This window comes from Salmo salar, chromosome 16 (genome assembly GCF_965601325.2).
Source record: "Salmo salar chromosome 16, fSalSal1, whole genome shotgun sequence".
Classification (NCBI taxonomy): Eukaryota; Metazoa; Chordata; class Actinopteri; order Salmoniformes; family Salmonidae; genus Salmo; species Salmo salar.
This window is the reverse complement of record NC_138306.1, coordinates 86,850,001-86,871,785: the sequence shown is the minus strand read 5'-3', so window position 1 is coordinate 86,871,785 and position 21,785 is coordinate 86,850,001. Positions and strand designations below refer to the sequence as shown.

Below are 21,785 nucleotides of genomic sequence, written 5' to 3'. Positions count from 1 at the left end.
CAACTTCAGCATTTTAGCTAAGGAATTTTTCAAGTACTTACGACTTTTTTTGCTATTTTTCAACTGCTTAGCATTCTAGCTAACCCTTACCCTAACCCTAACCATAATGCCTTTAGCTATCCTTTCCCCTAACCCTAACCTTAACCCTAACCCCTAGCCTAGCTAACGTTAGCATTAGCCACCTTGCTAACATTAGTCCCAACAAATTGGAATTTGTAACATATCGTACGCTTAGCAAATTCGTAACATATTATACTTTTAGCAAATTCATAACATGTCATACAAATTGTAATTCGTAACATATCATACAAAATGGGTGCTGGACATCCACAAAATAATACATACCATACGAAACGTAAAATATCATGCTAAATGGGATGTCTCGGACTTACGTAAAGAATAATATGAAATGCTCTGAGACCAGGTTGTGTGTTTACACATTTATCATATTTATAGGACGTCTCTATAGAGCAATTGGTAGGTAGCCTATAGGTTAGAGTGAAGGACTAATAGCCAGAAGGTTGCTGGTTCAAGTCTAGTGGTCTAAAAAAACAACTAAAGTGCTGTTATATTTTTTTAATATCAAGCCTATGATGTTATAGGTTCAGGGAGCACCATTGGTGGACAGTATCAAGTCAGTTTAGATAACAGTGGTAATAAGCTGTGAGAGTGTGAGAGAGTTCAGAGCACCCCCCCTCCCACCCCCCACCCTGCTTTACAAGGCTATTTTGAGAGCCCTCCCGGTAGCCAATGACACTCAACTGTGTCTATAGATTCCTGGGGTAGATAGGGTTACAGCCCTGACCAGCTGTGGGCTGGCTACCACCATTTTCATCTTTAGTTGTTTTCAGCCTTAGTTGTTTTCAGCCTTAATTGTTTTCAGCCTTAATTGTTTTCAGCCTTAGTATAAATTGTTTTCAGCCGTAGTATATGTTGTTTTCAGCCGTAGTATATGTTGTTTTCAGCCGTAGTATATGTTGTTTTCAGCCGTAGTATATGTTGTTTTCAGCCTTAGTATATGTTGTTTTCAGCCTTAGTATATGTTGTTATCAGCCTTAGTATATGTTGTTTTCAGCCTTAGTATATGTTGTTTTCAGCCTTAGTATATGTTGTTTTCAGCCTTAGTATTTGTATTTTCAGCCTTAGTACAGATTGTTTTCAGGCATAGTTGTTTTCAGCCTTAGTATATGTTGACTGTTTTATGTTGACACACTGTGACTGTTGGAGGCTTTACGTATTTTGAGAAACTGAGTTGACAGATACTGGAATCTTAAGGTACTGTGTTTTGTATTTTGTTTTTGTGTTTGACAAACTGAGTTGACAGATACTGAAAGTTCAATGAGGTACTGTTATGTGTTTACTTTGTCTTGGTACTTTTTAGGTAGCTAAATGACTAACTAGCCTATGGTAAGTGAAAATATATCTGAAGCAGTAGGCTTGAAGTGTTGGCATGAAATCTTAAACTGCCACACATTCCTGTAGGGTAGAGATCCCTCTGGAAGGCTTAGTGGTTTCAAAATCACTCACTGTTTTGCTCGGTTGTACTTTGCGGTGGAGAGTTAGAGATTGACAGTGTGTTTGAGTGTGTGTGTGTGTGGTTTTGTGTGTGTGTGTGTGTGTGTGTGTGTGTGTGTGTGTGTGTGTGTGTGTGTGTGTGTGTGTGTGTGTGTGTGTGTGTGTGTTATATGAACAGTTTCTACTCCCAAGCCATAAGACTGTTAAATAGTTAACCAAATAGCTACCTGACTATCTGCAATGACTATTTTTACACTGACTCTTTTGACTCATCACTGCTGTTACTGTTTACTATCTATCCTGTTGACTGGTCACTTTATCCCTACCTATATGTACATATCTACCTCAATTACCTCGTACCCCTGCACATGGACTCGTACTGGTACTCTGTGTATATAGCCAAGTTATCATTGACTCAGTACTGGTACTCTGTGTATACAGCCAAGTTATCATTGACTCGGTACTGGTCATCTGTGTATATAGCCAAGTTATCATTGACTCAGTACTGGTACTCTGTGTATACAGCCAAGTTATCATTGACTTGGTAATGTTACTCTGTGTATATAGCCAAGTTATCATTGACTCAGTACTGGTACTCTGTGTATACAGCCAAGTTATCATTGACTCGGTACTGGTACTCTGTGTATACAGCCAAGTTATCATTGACTCGGTACTGGTACTCTGTGTATACAGCCAAGTTATCATTGACTCAGTACTGGTACTCTGTATATACAGCCAAGTTATCATTGACTCGGTACTGGTACTCTGTGTATACAGCCAAGTTATCATTGACTCAGTACTGGTACTCTGTGTATACAGCCAAGTTATCATTGACTCAGTACTGGTACTCTGTGTATACAGCCAAGTTATCATTGACTTGGTAATGTTACTCTGCGTATACAGCCAAGTTATCATTGACTTGGTAATGTTACTCTGCGTATACAGCCAAGTTATCATTGACTTGGTAATGTTACTCTGTGTATACAGCCAAGTTATCATTGACTTGGTAATGTTACTCTGCGTATACAGCCAAGTTATCATTGACTTGGTAATGTTACTCTGCGTATACAGCCAAGTTATCATTGACTTGGTAATGTTACTCTGTGTATACAGCCAAGTTATTGTTACTCATTGTGGATTTATTCCTTGTGTTATTATCTTTCTATTATTTCTCTTTTTGTCTCTGTGTTGTTGGGAAGGACCTTCAGGAAGCATTTCACTGTCTACACCTGTTGTTTACCAAGGAGTAGAATGTTTTTTACATTTGATTTAGATTTTGTAACTTTTTTTCTGTGCGTGTGTGTCTCATGCCAGCCGTGTGATGTTGGACGTCCTAATAATAGGTGGAGGACCCCATGCCCTGACCCTGGCCACCCTGCTGTCCTGTCCAGACCAGGCCCTGTCCCCACCTCCCCCCAACACAGACATCCTCCAGGGGATCCAGCTCAGCCAGGGCAGGGCCAAGACCAGCCGCTCTAAGAACAAGAGAGGAGGAGCTACTAGTGAGGCTAACTACACTACAGCTCAATGTTTTTACATGAGCTTTTCATAAAGGGCCCAGATGAAGCCTGTTCCCAGACTAAAGAGTGAATGTTTATTAAAAGGACATTTTAGTCAGAGGTTAGACGCAGGCATGATCTGGGTCCAGGAAAACAGACCATCAAGTAGACAGATGTTTTTCCTCACATTTTGGCCTTTCTTTATTTCAGTTAGGAGAGACATTCCTCTCTAATCTCTCTACATATATACTGTAAAGCCTGCTGTTAGTGCTCTCTGTTTGACAGGTCTCTAATGTCTCCCCATCCTCAGGACAACAGCCAGCTGAGGAGCAGGCCGCTCCAGGCCTGGCCCAGACCCAGTCTCTAGACTAAAAAGCAAATCTCCATTGAAAGTGCTTTTTAGTCGAGGTTGAAGGTGTAGGCTTAATTTGAAGTAGACACAGTATAGACTGTATTTTAGTCTCTCCAGTTCACACCATTCTGCTGGTGATGCTGTCTGGTTAACAGGTCTGTAATATCTCCCAGGACAGCAGACAGCCGAGCCAGAGGAGCAGGCCGCTCCAGACCCAGAGTCAGTTTCATCCTGCCCTCCGCTGGCCTTCAGAGTGGTGGACTCATACGGAGCATGGACCTCACTGTGGGAGAGCCAGTTCAGAGCACTCAACATCCCTCACCTTCGCTCACACACCCTGGTGCACACAGACCCACTCAATAAGGTACATCCATCACCTCTGCTCACAAGCCCTGGTGCACACAGACACACACACTCAACAAGGAGATGGTCCCAGCTGTAGGGTTGAATGAATGGTTCCTTCTGGACAACGCGAGTTGAGGTCTCTTCAGTTTTCAATCCAGTCAATTCAGGCAGTGTACTTGTTTTTGCCGATAATGCCTTTGTGTTGGTTCCCCCCAGAGGGCTTTGCAGGAGTTTGTTCTGGAGAAGGATCGGACAGCGGAGCTACACTGCCTCCCTGACCACACCTTTATTCTGGATGAGAACGCCTTCTTCAACGACATGCGCCTGGGCAAGAAGGACAGGAGGAGACTGAGCAGCAGCAGAGGCCTGCAGAAGAGCCTGTACTTTAGCCTGCCAGGCACCAGGCTCAGTGTGGACTTCTACAGGCAGCAGGTCGGAGATGCACGGTGACCGTGGCTTGAGTTGAGTTGAAGTGAAAAGGCACCATACCATGGTTGGGGTGAATTCCATTTCAATTCAGTCAATTCAGGAAGTTAACTGAACTTCCAATTGGAATTGAAATGGAATTGACCCCAACACTGCACCATACTAAACATACTATGTGAGTCCCTCCACTACACCAAATTGTGCAATAACAGTGACGCTTCTCTGTGTGACACAAGTAGGACTTGGGCCTTAACTGGTAGTGACCAACTAACCCTCCTCCTGGAGAGCTACTGGGGTTACAGGCTTTTGTTCCAGACCTGCACTAATACACTTGAAGACTACTAATAATAGTGAATGTGAGTTTAACAGTGAATGCTTGCTATATTGTAGGGTTCATGAACAGCAAGAAAAAGCCAGTGAACCCTTTGGAAATACCTGGATTTCTGCATAAATTGGTCATACAATTTGATCTGATCTTCATCTAGGTCACAACAATAGACAAACACAGTCTGCTTAAACTAATAACACACAAACAATTATAAGATTTCATGTCTTTTTTGAACACACTCTGTAAACATTCACATTCCGGGTGGGAAAAGTATGTGAACCCTTGGATTTAATAACTGGTTGACCCTCCTTTGGCAGCAATAACCTCAACCAAACGTTTTCTGTAGTTGCGGATCAGGCCTGCACAATGAGGAATTTTGGACCATTCCTCTTTACAAAACTGTTTCAGTTCAGCAATATTCTTGGAATGTCTGGTGTGAACTGCTCTCTTGAGGTCATGCCACAGCATCTCAATCGGGTTGAGTTCAGGACTCTGACTGGGACACTCCAGAAGGCGTATTTTCTTCTGTTGAAGCCATTCTGTTGTTGATTTACTTCTGTGTTTTGGGTCGTTGTCCTGTTGCATCAACCACCTTCTTTTGAGCTTCACTTGTCAGACAGAGCCTTACATTCTCCTGCAAAATGTCTTGATAAACTTGGGAATTCATTTTTCCGTCGAAGATAGCAAGCTGTCCAGGCCCTGCGGCAGCAAAACAGCCCCAAACCATGATGCTCCCTCCACCATACTTTACAGTTGGGATGAGGTTTTGATGTTGGTGTGCTGTGTCTTTTTTTCTCCACATATAGTGTTGTGTGTTCCTTCCAAACAACTCAGTTTTAGTTTAATCTGTCCACAGAATATTTTGCCAGAAGTGCAGTGGAACATCCAGGTACCACTTTTGCAAACTTCAGACGTGCAGAAATCTTTTTTTTTTTACAGCAGTGGCTTCTTCCGTGGTGTCCTTCCATGAACATGTAACGCCCTGGCCATAGAGAGGGGTTTTTTGTTCTTTATTTTGGTTAGGCCAGGGTGTTACATTGGGTGGGCGTTCTATGTTCCTTTTTCTATGTTTTGGTATTTCTTTGTTTTGGGCCATGTGTGTGGCTCCCAATCAGGCACAGCTGAAGCTCGTTGCTGCTGATTGGGAGTCACACATAAGGAGCATGTTTTGCCTTTGGGTTTTGTGGGTAATTGTTTCTGTTTTGAGTATTTTCCTAACAGGACTGTTTGCTGTCGTTTTTGTTCATTTTGTAGTGTTCTCTTGTTTTTTGAATTAAAATTCTAATGATGAACACATCCTCTGCTGCACCTTGGTTCCCTCTTCCAGACAGCCGTTACAGAACACCATTCTTGTTTAGTGTTTGACGTATAGTAGACTCCTCAACAGAGATGTTAGCATGTTCCAGAGATTTCTGTAAGTCTTTAGCTGATACTCTAGGATTCTTCTTAACCTCATTGAGCATTCTGCGCTGTGCTCTTGCAGTCATCTTTGCAGGACGGCCACTTCTATGGAGAGTAGCAACAGTGCTGAATTTTCTCCATTTATAGACAATTTGTCTTACCGTGGACTGATGAACATCAAGGCTTTTAGAGATACTTTTGTAACCATTTCCAGCTTCATGCAGGTCAACAACTCTTAATCTTAGGTATTTTGAGATCTCTTTTGTACGAGGCATGGTTCACATCAGACAATGCCTCTTGTGAATAGCAATCTCACATTTTGTGAGTGTTTTTTATAGGACAGGGCAGCTCTAACCAACATCTCCAATCTCGTCTCATTGATTGGACTCCAGGTTAGCCTACTCCTGACTCCAATTATCTTTTGGAGAAGTCATTAACCTAGGGGTTCACATACTTTTTACAACCTACACTGTGAATGTTTAAATTATGTATTCAATATAGACAAGAAAAATACAATAATTTGTGTGTTATTAGATGAAGATCAGATCAAATTGATGACCAGTTTATGTATAAATCCAGGTAATTCCAGAGGGTTCACTGATTTTTTTTCTTGCCACTGTAGTTGTTCATTAAAATCTATGAACTTGTGATATATAATGTAATATGTGTATGCATGTAATCTATTATTAAAATCTATGAACTTGTGATATATAAAGTAATATGTGTACGCATGTAATCTATTAGCCATCAACTCAAATCACCCTGAACAAAATAACTATACAATGACATTACTCTATCCAGGTGGACAAATATGGCCTGGACAGTGTCCTGACAAAGGGCACAGTGGACAGACTGACCCCTGTCATGTCAGAAGGAATTGTGACATCATTCAGGGTGTTCCTTCAGAACGGGGACGTCCTCGAGGCAAGGAGGGTAGTCATGGCGACCGGGCCGACCCGTGCCCAGATGGCCAACATTCCTTTCTGGGTGTCGTCCATAGCGGAGAGCTACCCTGAGGAACGCCTGCAGCACACCGTGCAGCTCATGCACCACCACGCCGCCTCACGGCCAGCACGGCAAAAGGAACCAAGAAGCCAGAACCAGGAACAGGAAGAGAGTTCTTCTTCTTTCTCATCAGGTAGGTTGAGATGAGAATCCTCTGGTATTGAAAGCTATAGAAGTCACACATCTATATAGATGGACCATATGTCTCCACATGATACCGTACAATAATGTCCTCTCCTGGTGTAGAGGTGACATGACATGATACTGTACAATAATGGCCTCTCCTGGTTTAGAGGTGACATGACATGATACTGTGCTATAATGGCCTCTCCTGGTTTAGAGGTGACATGACATGATACTGTGCTATAATGGCCTCTCCTGGTTTAGAGGTGACATGACATGATACTGTGCTATAATGCCCTCTCCTGGTTTAGAGGTGACATGACATGACACTGTAAAATAATGCCCTCTCCTGGTTTAGAGGTGACATGACATGACACTGTACAATAATGCCCTCTCCTGGTTTAGAGGTGACATGACATGACACTGTACAATAATGCCCTCTCCTGGTTTAGAGGTGACATGAGATGATACCGTACTATAATGGCCTCTCCTGGTTTAGAGGTGACATGACATGATACTGTACAATAATGCCCTCTCCTGGTGTAGAGGTGACATGACATGACACTGTGCTATAATGGCCTCTGCTGGTGTAGAGGTGACATGACATGACACTGTACAATAATGCCCTCTCCTGGTGTAGAGGTGACATGACATGACACTGTACAATAATGCCCTCTCCTGGTGTAGAGGTGACATGACATGACACTGTACAATAATGCCCTCTCCTGGTGTAGAGGTGACATGACATGACACTGTACAATAATGCCCTCTCCTGGTGTAGAGGTGACATGACATGACACTGTACAATAATGCCCTCTCCTGGTGTAGAGGTGACATGACATGACACTGTGCCTTCAATGGCCTCTCCTGGTGTTGAGGTGACATGACATGCTGACAAGCCAAAGGCTGCAATACTGTAATATCACACTGTTTGAGTTATCATACGTAGAAATTCACTTATTTACTTAGTACTTAGTCCTCACCATCTTAAATAAACATGCCCCATTCAAAAAAATGTAGAACCAGGAACAGATATAGCCCTTGGTTCTCTCCAGACCTGACTGCCCTTGACGTGCACAAAAACATCCTGTGGCGTTCTGAATTAGCATCGAACAGCCCCCGTGATATACAACTTTTCAGGGAAGTTAGGAACAAATATACACAGGCAGTTAGGAAAGCTAAGGCTAGCTTTTTCAAGCAGAAATTTGCATCCTGTAGCACAAACTCAAAAAAGTTCTGGGCCACTGTAAAGTCCTTGGAGAATAAGAGCACCTCCTCCCAGCTGCCCAGTGCACTGAGGCTAGGAAACAGTGTTACCACCGATAAATCCACTATAATTGAGAATTTCAATAAGAATTTTTCTACGGTTGGCCATGCTTTCCCCCTGGCCACGCTCAAGGTCCTAAACGATATCATAACCGTCATCGATAAGAGACATTACCTGGCTAAGGCTTTCGACTCTGTCAATCACAACATTCTTATTGGCAGACTCAACTGCCTTGGTTTCTCAAATGAATGCCTCGCCTGGATCACCAACTACTTCTCTAATAGAGGTCAGTATTTCAAATCGGAGGACCTGTTGTCTGGACCTCTGGCGGTCTCTATTGGGGTGCCACAGGGTTCAATTCTTGGGCCGACTCTCTTCTCTGTATACATCAATGATGTCGCTCTTGTTGCTGGTGATTCTTTGATCCACCTCTACGCAGACAACACCATTCTGTATACCTCTGGCCCTTCTTTGGACACTGTGTTAACTAACCTCCAGATGAGCTTCACTGCCATACAACTCTCCTTCCGTGGTCTCCAACTGCTCTTGAATGCAAGTAAAACTAAATGCATTCTCTTCAACCGATCGCTGCCTGCACCTGCCTGCCTGTCCAGCATCACTTCTCTGGACAGTTCTGACTTAGAATATGTGGACAACTACAAATACCTAGGTGTCTTGTTAGACTGTAAACTCTCCTTCCAGACTCACATTAAACATCTCCAATCCAAAGTTAAATCTAGAATCGGCTTCCTATTTCGCAACAAGGCATCCTTCACTCATGCTGCCAAACATACCCTCGTAAAACTGACCATCATACCGATCCTCGACTTAGCCTCCTCCTCCTCGACTTAGCGACCTGTACGCTCTTGTTGGCTGGCCCTCGCTTCATACTCGTCGCCAAACCCACTGGCTCCAGGTCATCTACAAGTCTCTGCTAGGTAAAGCCCCGCCTTATCTCAGCTCACTGGTCACCATAGCAGCACCCACCCGTAGCACACGCTCCAGCGGGTATATCTCACTGGTCACCCCCAAAGCCAATTCTTCCTTTGGCCGCCTCTCCTTCCAGTTCTCTGCTGCCAATGACTGGAACGAATTGCAAAAATCACTAAAGCTGGAGACTCTAACCTCACAGATCACTGCACCTGTACATAGCTCATCTGTAAATAGCCCATCTAATCTACCTCATCCCCATACTGTATTTATTTATTTATCTTGCTCCTTGCACCCCAGTATCTCTACTTGCATATTCATCTTCTGCACATTCTACCATTCCAGTGTTTAATTGCTATATTGTAATTACTTCACCACCATGGCCTATTTATTGCCTTACCTCTCTTATCCTACCTCATTTGCACATGTTGTATATAGATTTTTCTACTGTATTATTGATTGTATGTTTGTTTTACTCCATGTGTAACTCTGTGTTGTTGTATGTGTCGAACTGCTTTGCTTTATCTTGGCCAGGTCGCAGTTGCAAATGAGAACTTGTTCTCAACTAGCCTACCTGGTTAAATAAAGGTGAAATAAACAAATAAAAAAAATATTTGTGTTGGACAATCTGTTCCTGTTAAGAGTCAGTGTGGTGTCAATATCTCTGTCTCCATCCAGCAGGTCCCTGCATGGTGTCACTAACTCTGTCTCCATCCAGCAGGTCCCTATGTGGTGTGTGAGCCTGGCCAGAGGGTGGTGGTGGTTGGTGGAGGCCTGACCAGCGCTCACATCATCTCCATCGCTCTGCAGCAAGGAGCCAGTCATGTGACCTGGGTGATGCGTAAACACTTACAGGTCTGTTTCTGTTTAGATCTATGGCCATGTCCCAGTTATCTTTCCTTCCTCCTGAAGTGGAAACTTGTTAGTTCTGGGAATTATCACATAGAAACTTCATTTGGAAGATCAAGGAGGTTTTAACATGCTTTTAAATTTGTAGCACAAACCATTGTTTTGAAAATCATGGTGAAAGTGGCCATTTTAGACGTATACATGCCTCCTGTAAGACCCTATGATCTGTGAACCGTACATGATACAGACAACATCTTGGTGTCATTACACTCTTCATAGAGTACTCTAGAATATGGGGTATTTATATATGTATTTAATATAGTATGTCTATATTGTTTAATACAATTTTACACATGAATTTATTCAACATTAAAACTAATAATATGAATAAGTACCCTCAGAAGTACCCTTTTTGATTTTGTTCACTTTTAGACATATTGTTTTAAACAATATAGTCTAGAAGTACATCGCATTTCCAGAGTGCCCCCCCCCCCCCCTCCACTGAAGCAGTTTGATGTTAAGAGACTGTTATAGTCAGACCACCATGATCTCCAACCCCAAACCCCTCTGCCTCGGTCCTCTCCCCCAGCTGAAGCAGTTTGACGTGGGTGACGTGGAAAGCCTGGTGGGGCGGTACTCCCATGTGGAGCATGGCATCAAGATGGACGGCCTGGCCTACTTGCGCCAGTTCTACAACGAGAGCAGCGTCCATAAGAGACTGGCCATGATCAGACAGGCCAGGAAGGGAGGGGCAGTTACACCTGAGGCCTACGCAGCTCTGCAGCCCTACATCCAGAATGGACAGCTGGCTGTCCGAGCATACTGCCAGGTACAGAAATAACAATACTATTGTAATACTACTGGTCAGAAGAATACTGCTAGGTAAATAGATATCAATAATATTAATACTACTGCGACCCCCAGGCACACACAACCTCTGTCCACCCTCTCTACTGCGACCCCCAGGCACACACAACCTCTGTCCACCCTCTCTACTGCGATCCCCCCAGGCACACACAATCTCTGTCCACCCTCTCTACTGTGACCCCCAGGCACACACAACCTCTGTCCCCCCTCTCTACTGCGACCCCCAGGCACACACAACCTCTGTCCACCCTCTCTACTGCGACCCCCAGGCACACACAACCTCTGTCCACCCTCTCTACTGCGACCCCCAGGCACACACAACCTCTGTCCACCCTCTCTACTGTGACCCCCAGGCACACACAACCTCTGTTCACCCTCTCTACTGCGACCCCCAGGCACACACAACCTCTGTCCACCCTCTCTACTGCGACCCCCAGGCACACACAACCTCTGTCCACCCTCTCTACTGCGACCCCCAGGCACACACAACCTCTGTCCACCCTCTCTACTGCGACCCCCAGGCACACACAACCTCTGTCCACCCTCTCTACTGTGACCCCCAGGCACACACAACCTCTGTTCACCCTCTCTACTGCGACCCCCAGGCACACACAACCTCTGTTCACCCTCTCTACTGCGACCCCCAGGCACACACAACCTCTGTCCACCCTCTCTACTGTGACCCCCAGGCACACACAACCTCTGTCCACCCTCTCTACTGCGACCCCCAGGCGCACACAGCCTGGGGGTCACAGTAGAGAGGGTGAACAGAGGTTGTGTGTGCCTGGGGGTCACAGTAGAGAACTAACATTTTGAAACATAAAACAATACAATCTGGTGAAAGAGAGAAAGTAGAGCCAAGGTATTCATGGTGAACAGTGGTTATGGATTCATGACCTGTTGTGTTCTACAGGTGACTGAAGCTAAGTGGTGCTATGAAAGCCAGGTGTGGAGACTGTCACTGTGTGGACAGAATGGCTGTGAGACTTGGACTGGGGACAGGATATGGCTGGCTACAGGCTGCAAACTGGACGTCAACCAAGACCCTATGCTCTCTTCTGTCATCAAGGAATTCCCTATTCAGGTGTGCTGCTATCATATCATATCTCAACCTCTGCACAAAATGACTATGCTACTATACTATACTACAGTGGTGTAAAGTACTTAAGTAAAAATACTTTAAAGTACTACTTAAGTCATTTTTTGGTGTATCGGTACTTTACTTTACTATTTGTTTTTTTACTACTTTTACTTTTACTTCACTACATTCCTGAAGAAAATATTGTACTTTTTACTCCATACATTTTCCTTGACACCCAAAAGTACTTGTTACATTTTTAATGCTTAGTAGGACAGGAAAATAGTCCAATTCACACACTTATCAACATAACATCCCTGGTCATCCCTACTGTCTCTGATCTGGTGGACTCACTAAACAGAGAACATCCCTGGTCATCCCTACTGTCTCTGATCTGGAGGACTCACTAAACAGAGAACATCCCTGGTCATCCCTACTGTCTCTGATCTGGTGGACTCACTAAACAGAGAACATCCCTGGTCATCCCTACTGTCTCTGATCTGGAGGACTCACTAAACAGAGAACATCCCTGGTCATCCCTTCTACCTCTGATCTGGAGGACTCACTAAGCAGAGAACATCCCTGGTCATCCCTACTGCCTCTGATCTGGAGGACTCACTAAACAGAGAACATCCCTGGTCATCCCTACTGTCTCTGATCTGGTGGACTCACTAAACAGAGAACATCCCTGGTCATCCCTACTGTCTCTGATCTGGAGGACTCACTAAACAGAGAACATCCCTGGTCATCCCTTCTACCTCTGATCTGGAGGACTCACTAAGCAGAGAACATCCCTGGTCATCCCTACTGCCTCTGATCTGGAGGACTCACTAAACAGAGAACATCCCTGGTCATCCCTACTGCCTCTGATCTGGAGGACTCACTAAACAGAGAACATCCCTGGTCATCCCTACTGTCTCTGATCTGGAGGACTCACTAAACAGAGAACATCCCTGGTCATCTCTTCTGCCTCTGATCTGGAGGACTCACTAAACAGAGAACATCCATGGTCATCCCTACTGCCTCTGATCTGGAGGACTCACTAAACAGAGAACATCCCTGGTCATCCCTACTGTCTCTGATCTGGAGGACTCACTAAACAGAGAACATCCCTGGTCATCCCTACTGTCTCTGATCTGGAGGACTCACTAAACAGAGAACATCCCTGGTCATCCCTACTGTCTCTGATCTGGAGGACTCAGTAAACAGAGAACATCCCTGGTCATCCCTACTGCTACTACTATACTATACTACAGTAGTGTAAAGTACTTAAGTAAAAACACTATAAAGTACTACTTAAGTCATTTTTTGGTGTATCTGTACTTTACTTTACTATTTATATTTTTTTTTACTACTTTTACTTTTACTTCACTACATTCCTTAAGAAAATATTGTACTTTTTACTCCATACATTTTCCTTGACACCCAAAAGTACTTGTTACATTTTTAATGCTTAGTAGGACAGGAAAATAGTCCAATTCACACACTTATCAACATAACATCCCTGGTCATCCCTACTGTCTCTGATCTGGTGGACTCACTAAACAGAGAACATCCCTTGTCATCCCTACTGCCTCTGATTTGGAGGACTCACTAAACAGAGAACATCCCTGGTCATCCCTACTGTCTCTGATCTGGAGGACTCACTAAACAGAGAACATCCCTGGTCATCCCTACTGTCTCTGATCTGGAGGACTCACTAAACAGAGAACATCCCTGGTCATCCCTACTGCCTCTGATCTGGAGGACTCACTAAACAGAGAACATCCCTGGTCATCCCTACTGTCTCTGATCTGGAGGACTCACTAAACAGAGAACATCCCTGGTCATCCCTACTGTCTCTGATCTGGAGGACTCACTAAACAGAGAACATCCCTGGTCATCCCTACTGTCTCTGATCTGGAGGACTCACTAAACAGAGAACATCCATGGTCATCCCTTCTGCCTCTGATCTGGTGGACTCACTAAACAGAGAACATCCCTGGTCATCCCCGGCCTCTGATCTGGCAGACTCACTAAACACACATGCTTTGTTTGTAAATTATGACTGAATGTTGGACAAGAAAATGGTGCCATCTGTTTGCTTAATATAAGGAATTTAAAATGGTTTATACTTTTACTCTTGATACTTTAGTACATTTAAAACAAATACTTTTATACTTTTACTCAAGTTTATTTTACTGGGTGTCTTTTACTTTTACTTGAGTCATTTTCTATTAAGGTATCTTTACTTTTACTTAAGTATGATAGTTGGGTACTTTTTCCACCACTGCTATACTACTATACTATACTACACCACAATACCACTATACTACTACACTACAGGCTTCTACTATACTACTATACTATAGGATACTACTATACTATACTACAGGATACTACTATACCATGCTACTATACTATAGGATACTACTATACTATACTATGGGGTGCTACCATACTATACTACTGTACTATCGGCTGCTAAGATGCTATGTTAATACACTATAGGCTACTACTATACTATACTACTATAATATAGGCTAATACTATACTACTATACTATAGGCTACTACAATACTATACTACTATGCTATAGGCTACTACTATACTATACTACTATACTACAGGCAACTACTATACTGCTATATGCAACCGCTATACCATAGGCTACTACTCTACTATACTACTATACTATAGGCTACTGCTATGCTATGATTCTCTACTATATTACTATAGGCTGCTATTATACTATAGGCTACTACTACACGACAATACTACCATACTACTATACTGTAGGCTACTACTGTACTACTATACTACACTGCTATAGGCTACTGCTATACTATAGGCTACTACTATACTACACTGCAATACTACTATACTACTATACTATAATGTTGGTTACTACTATACTGCTATATGCTACTACTATACTATACTACAACGCTATAGGTTATTACTATACTACTACAGGCTACTACTATACTATACTACCATAGGCTAAAACTATACTACTATACTACACTACTATACTATTAATAGGCTACTACTATACCATACCACTATAATATAGGCTACTACTATACTACACTACTATACTACTATAGGCTACTACTATACTATAGGCTACTACTATACTATACTACTATACTATACTAATATAGGCTACTACTATACTATACTACTATAGGCTACTACTATAATATAGGCTACTACTGTACTATACTACTATACTATACTAATATAGGCTACTACTTTACTATACTGCTATACTATACTAATAAAGGCTACTACTATATTCTACCACTATAGGCTACTACTATACTATACCACAATACTATACTACTATAGGCTACTACTATACTATACTACTATGGGCTACTACTATACTATACTACTATAGGCTACTACTATACTATAATTTGGGCAACTACTATACTATGCTACTATACTATACTACTATAGCCCACTACTATACTATATCCTACTATACCATACTATACTACTATAGCCCACTACTATACTATATCCTACTATACCATACTATACTACTATAGGCTACTACTATAGGCTACTACTATGCTGTAGGCTACTACTATATGGCAATACTATACTACTATAGGCTACTACTATACTATACTACTATACTATAGGCTACTACTATACTATGCTACTATACTATACCATACTACTATACTATACTATAGGCTACAACTGTACTATACCATACTATACAACTGTACTATACAATTATACTAGTTGAATATACTACTATAGGATACTACTATACTATGGGCTAAAACTATACTAGTATACTATACTACTATACTATTAACAGGCTACTACTATAATACTATAGGCTGCTAATTTAATATTAAACTATAGGCTACTACAATACTACTATACTATAGGCTGCCACTATACTATACTACTATGCTATACTACTATACTGCTATACACCTATACTATACTACTATACTGTAGGCTCCTACTATACTCTAATACTATAGGCTACTACTATACTACTATACTGTAGGCTCCTACTATACTATAATACTATAGGCTATTACTATACTACTATACTATAGGCTCCTACTATACTATACTACTGTAGGCTACTACTATACTATACTACTATAGGCTACTACTATACTATACTACTATAATATTGGCTGCTACTATACTACTATAGACTACTACTATATTATACTACTATACTATGTTATACTACTATACTACAGTTACCTGCATTTGATCCAAGTCTAATTACAACGTGTCGCAATTTAAGGTCCTGGATGGCTGGCCTTGTATATCTGAAAGCTTGCAGTGGGCTCCAGGATGTCCTCTGTACCTGATGGGACAGTACACAGCACTTCAGGTATATTGATATGTTTTGCTAATCACACAATGAAAACATTTTGTAGAAAATAATAGAATGGAATGTCAGAGGGAAAATATTTCATTCATATTGCTGGGAATTTGTCAAAGCATTGACAGACACATGTAATGAAAAAATGCCCATATGGATTACAATAAAAGTAGCTTTTATGGGTTTTGTAGGGGTGGAATGATAACCCAATTGAGTGTTGGCAAAAACGCAGCAGAGGAGGGATAGCCTTTTGATATATTTATAAACTTGTATTTTCTTTAGTCTTTCAAGGCCGCAATATAGGCAGCAAAAACCTACTAAATATGGCTTGGAAAGTAGACCTATGTGAGAATCTCTTTTGTAGGGTACTTGTCGATAGAGAGTTAGAGAGAGAGTTGGTTATGTAACACTGTACAGTGTGACTCAGCTGGATTCCCTTTGTTGTCACAAACAGGTTGGTCCACACGCGCTGAATCTGGCAGGAGGACAGGCTGCAAGTGCGCGCATCGCGAAGGACATAATATTCCAGCACAGCCAGAGTGGTGACGGAGGGACAGGGACACAAACCACCGTGGAGAGAGCACACACCGAAGAATACATTCAACAGATGCACGGGCTGATGTGGTTATGATTAAAGACCTTAGCGCAAATAATGTTTTGATGTCAAAGGGAGATTTACGCAGCGATAGATCATGGATTCAGCTGCCTTCCTAGCTGAGAATAAACTACACCCCACCCCTTCCTAGCTCAGAATAAACGACCCCCCTTCCTAATAAACTACACCTCACCCCTTCCTATGTGAGAATAAACTAACCCCCCTCGTTTTTAATTCAAACTAATCCCTTGCGGTCAAGCCACGCCCTTCATGTCCGTACATGCGCAACAGATGCAGTGTTGGCCACCGCGACAACAACATGACTGCGCTTGGAAGATGATAGGCTCCTAATGATAGGCTTGTAATGATGATAGGCTTCTAATTTTGTTGTTGCCAACACACTGGGAGGATTTGATAGCCTACATTACGTGCTTGCGTGATTGTAGTTGATATTCGGAGTAAATGAGTCTTGTTGAGTCCACATCCAACTTCTGCCAGGTTAGTGACATTGAGTTTCATGTATCAAAGTAAACTCCACTCCACGGAGAAGGAAGTTTTTCTTCACCATGGAGTGGAGTTTAGTCCGCTAAACTTAATTTATCGTAGCTAGAGACTGATGCTGTTATTGATCTGTCATGTTGTCTTTTTACTCCATATTATGCCAATAAAAGTCTTAGCAAAATAAGAAATATTGTAACATCTAATAACAAACACTCGTTATGGTGTTTGGTATTGACGTGATGTTTTGTATTGACGTTGAACATCAACGGTGGGTATTTGAAGGCTTAGGCTATATATTCAATGCAGTTATTTTTCCTTTTCTCTTCAGTATTTTTGTTCAAGTGTACCATAATAAATAAGGTACTACTAGTAAATAACCCTATCCTCTACAATGAGGATAAGAAGAGTTGTGAAGACAGTTTTGAGTGTGGAGCAGGTAGAAGGTGTGGGAGCCCATGTCCGCAGAAGCGTAGGAAGAAAGGAGGTGAGTTACTGTCATACTGTCTGTCTTACATCTGCCTAGTTTATCATGTTTAATAATATCCTTTTAAAATACCAAACTAAAGCACATATTATGACGTGGTAGGCTGATATCTTGTCCATCCATTTATTAAAATACCAAACTAAAGCACATATTATGACATGGTAGGCTGATATCTTGTCCATCCATTTATTAAAATACCAAACTAAAGCACATATTATGACGTGGTAGGCTGATATCTTGTCCATCCATTTATTTCAGCTGATTAACCTGGATCCTTTCTTGATGTTGGATGAGTTCAAAGTCAAAAAGCCATCTGGCTTCCCTGATCACCCCCACAGAGGCTTTGAGACTGTGAGTAGGCTATCTATCCTCTCTCTCTCTCTCTCTCTCTATTCTGTCTCTCTCTGCCTCTGTCTGTCAAGCTAGCGCGATGCAGCATCTATACTGTCTCAATCTGGAGTGATACAATGTTGTGTTCTGACTGAACCCCTGGCAGATCGGACCTTCATGTGGAATAACAGGTTCATATGAGGCCGTTGAGGGAGGGTGAGGCACGTACACCATTAATGATGAGGGAGGGTGAGGTACATACACCATTAATGATGAGGGAGGGTGAGGTACATACACCATTAATGATGAGGGAGGGTGAGGTACATACACCATTAATGATGAGGGAGGGTGAGGTACATACACCATTAATGAGGCACATACACCATTAACGATGAGAGAGGGTGAGGCACGTACACCATTAATGAGGCACATACACCATTAACGATGAGAGAGGGTGAGGCACGTACACCATTAATGATGAGGGAAGGTGAGGTACATACACCATTAATGATGAGGGAGGGTGAGGTACATACACCATTAATGATGAGGGAGGGTGAGGTACATACACCATTAATGATGAGGGAGGGTGAGGTACATACACCATTAATGATGAGGGAGGGTGAGGTACATACACCATTAATGATGAGGGAGGGTGAGGTACATACACCATTAATGATGAGGGAGGGTGTGGCACACATACACCATTAATGATGAGGGAGGGTGAGGTACATACACCATTAATGAGGCACATACACCATTAACGATGAGAGAGGGTGAGGCACGTACACCATTAATGATGAGGGAGGGTGTGGCACATACACCATTAATGATGAGGGAGGGAGGGTGAGGCACATACACCATTAATGATGAAGGAGGGTGAGGCACATACACCATTAATGATGAGGGAAGGAGGGTGTGGCACATACACCATTCATGATGAGGGAGGGTGAGGCACATACACCATTAATGATCGAGGGAAGGAGGGTGTGAAACATACACCATTAATGATGAGGGAGGGAGGGTGTGGCACATACACCATTAATGATAAGGGAGGGTGAGGCACATACACCATTCATGATGAGGGAGGGTGTGGCACATACACCATTAATGATGAGGGAGGGAGGGTGTGGCACATACACCATTAATGATAAGGGAGGGTGAGGCACATACACCATTCATGATGAGGGAGGGTGTGGCACATACACCATTAATGATGAGGGAGGGTGAGACACATACACCATTAATGATGAGGGAGGGTGAGGCACGTACACCATTAATGATGTGGGAGGGTGAGGCATGTACACCATTAATGATGTGGGAGGGTGAGGCACGTACACCATTAATGATGTGGGAGGGTGTGGCACACATACACCATTAATGATGAGGGAGGGTGTGGCACACATACACCATTAATGATGAGGAAGGGTGAGGCACATACACCATTAATGATGAGGGAGGGTGAGGTACATACACCATTAATGAGGCACATACACCATTAATGATGAGAGAGGGTGAGGTACATACACCATTAATGAGGCACATACACCATTAATGATGAGGGAGGGTGAGGGACATACACCATTAATGATGAGGGAGGGTGAGGCACATACACCAATATTGAGGAGGTAGGGTGAGGCACATACCCCATTAATGATGAGGGGGGGTGAGGCACATACCCCAATATTGAGGAGGTAGGGTGAGGCACGTACCCCAATATTGAGGAGGCTGGGTGAGGCACATACCCCATTAATGATGAGGGAGGGTGAGGCACATACCCCAATATTGAGGAGGTAGGGTGAGGCACATACCCCATTAATGATGAGGGAGGGTGAGGCACATACCCCATTAATGATGAGGGGGGTGAGGCACATACCCCAATATTGAGGAGGTAGGGTGGGGCACATACCCCAATATTGAGGAGGTAGGGTGAGGCACATACCCCATTAATGATGAGGGAGGGTGAGGCTCATACACCCTTAGTGATGAGGGAGGGTAAGGCACATACACCATTAATGCACTTCCTGCTAACGCCAGCAGATGGCACTAACAGGCCTACTGTCGTGTAAGCCTCGTCCAGAGAAAGCTTCTCATTAGGTTTGTTATACATAGCATTAGCTTGCTTTTGGATACTGGGGTTTGAATGAAAACCCACCAATATCACATATTTAGACAGAGGGGAGGAGGGAAATTAAACTTCTGCTTTGGAAGTGGTGTTGGTGAATCACGGTTTCCTCAACCATAAAGGCGATGGTCCACAGTGGGAATTTATAGAGTCAAAACAAGTGTTTTTAATAGAAAAGTCTTGGCCTGTGTTTGATACTGTAGATACATGTGTAACCTAACATAGCGTCTATCATGGCCCAGACCAGATGAGGCCATAGGCCCAGCTGATACTGTAGATACATGTGTAACCTAGCCTAGTGTCCACCATGGCCCAGACCAGATGAGGCCATAGGCCCAGCTGATACTGTAGATACATGTTCCAAGCTGTATCATGCAATCACTTTTTTTTTTTTTTTTTTTTTTGCTATTCCTTAGGGATATGCATCATTTGTTTGATATTTTGCCTAATGTATGTGTTTTCTCCTACTGAAACCATAGCCACTATCAAAAAAAGTGCTGCACCTGTATAACACTAATTTAAATAATTATGAATAGATCCACCATTGAGCACAAAAACAACACTTGTTACAGAATATTTTACATAAAAATAACATCTGTCAGACAAACCATGCCTGACAACATGATCCAATAAGACAGAAAAATAGAAGAACATTTAAAGGCTGTGGACATTGTGAACTGCCTAGTGTCCACCATGGCCCAGACCAGATGAGGCCATAGGCCCAGCTGATACTGTATATGTGTAGCTTAGTGTCCAACTGGCCGTGGACTGGACCAGACCTGACGGGGGCGGGGCTGAAGCGCCCACGGCCCAGCATGCCATGCAGCAGGTGTGTTGGCTCACGGTTACATCTCAGAGCTCATAGCCACGTGCGCTGCCAGATCAGAGAGAGGCTCTCGCCCCCCTGGCTGGAGGTTTGGAAGCCTCTCTGAGAGACAGATGTTTACCTCTAACCTCTATAGCTTTCTCCTTTCTGTCCATTTTGACCTCAGTCCATGTGGCAGTGGAATGGACACGGAGTGAACACGTGCTCTTGTCTGTCCTGCTCAACGGACACTGCATTACACACACGCACACACACACTGTACATATTTAATCTGTTAGACTTGCATGAGGAAAATATGAAGTTAATTATTTACCATACTATGTTTTCCAGTCGTACAAGCTTTATGATGAGATTTCCTTCCGAAACCATTCATGTTTACAACTGAGATTCATTCATCTCTTTCCTAACCTCAACCTCAATTGGCAAAGACTTAGAGAAAGTTGTTTTCCACTTCTCTAGACATGGTTGGTATTTGGGAGAGGGACAACTGCAGAGCACAGTTAATGTTTTGTTTTGCCTCTCAGCTGTTATATAAAATCAGCAATGGCTCATCTATGGGTTTGAGAATATATTTGGATCTATTTTGTCTTT

The 21,785-nt window shown here is 42.9% G+C and overlaps 2 protein-coding genes across 3 annotated transcripts in view; both read left to right on the top strand.

The window, feature by feature from the left end:
* Positions 1-795: 795 nt before the first annotated feature.
* LOC123727911 (uncharacterized) lies at positions 796-17,620 on the top strand. Of its 2 annotated transcripts, none has more exons than XM_045698296.2 (10): positions 796-1,275; positions 2,830-3,017; positions 3,540-3,730; positions 3,928-4,143; positions 6,668-7,004; positions 9,913-10,046; positions 10,630-10,869; positions 11,821-11,991; positions 16,256-16,345; positions 16,791-17,620. In XM_045698296.2, the coding sequence occupies exons 2-10, from the start codon at positions 2,837-2,839 to the stop codon at positions 16,965-16,967; spliced, it is 1,737 nt and encodes a 578-aa protein (XP_045554252.1). In that variant the 5' UTR covers positions 796-1,275; positions 2,830-2,836; the 3' UTR covers positions 16,968-17,620. The 2 variants fall into 2 exon arrangements, with proteins under 2 accessions (XP_045554252.1, XP_045554250.1); XM_045698294.2 differs by having other exon boundaries at positions 9,910-10,046.
* The window catches only part of LOC106609068 (pirin), a 20,275-nt gene continuing 15,719 nt past the window's right edge, over positions 17,230-21,785 (top strand). The window contains exons 1-3 of the mRNA XM_045698298.1: positions 17,230-17,429; positions 17,761-17,916; positions 18,175-18,267. Of these exons, the coding sequence (XP_045554254.1) occupies positions 17,824-17,916; positions 18,175-18,267 (186 nt within the window). The 5' untranslated portion in view covers positions 17,230-17,429; positions 17,761-17,823. The remainder of the gene's footprint in view (positions 17,430-17,760; positions 17,917-18,174; positions 18,268-21,785) is intronic.

Bases quoted from the DNA above. Each gene is read 5' to 3' on its own strand.
- LOC123727911 (XM_045698294.2), top strand. From the start codon at position 2,837: ATGTTGGACGTCCTAATAATAGGTGGAGGACCCCATGCCCTGACCCTG. The intron at 3,018-3,539 runs GTGAGGCTAACT...AATATCTCCCAG, and splicing joins CAAGAGAGGAGGAGCTACTA to GACAGCAGACAGCCGAGCCA. The intron at 3,731-3,927 runs GTACATCCATCA...GGTTCCCCCCAG, and splicing joins ACACAGACCCACTCAATAAG to AGGGCTTTGCAGGAGTTTGT.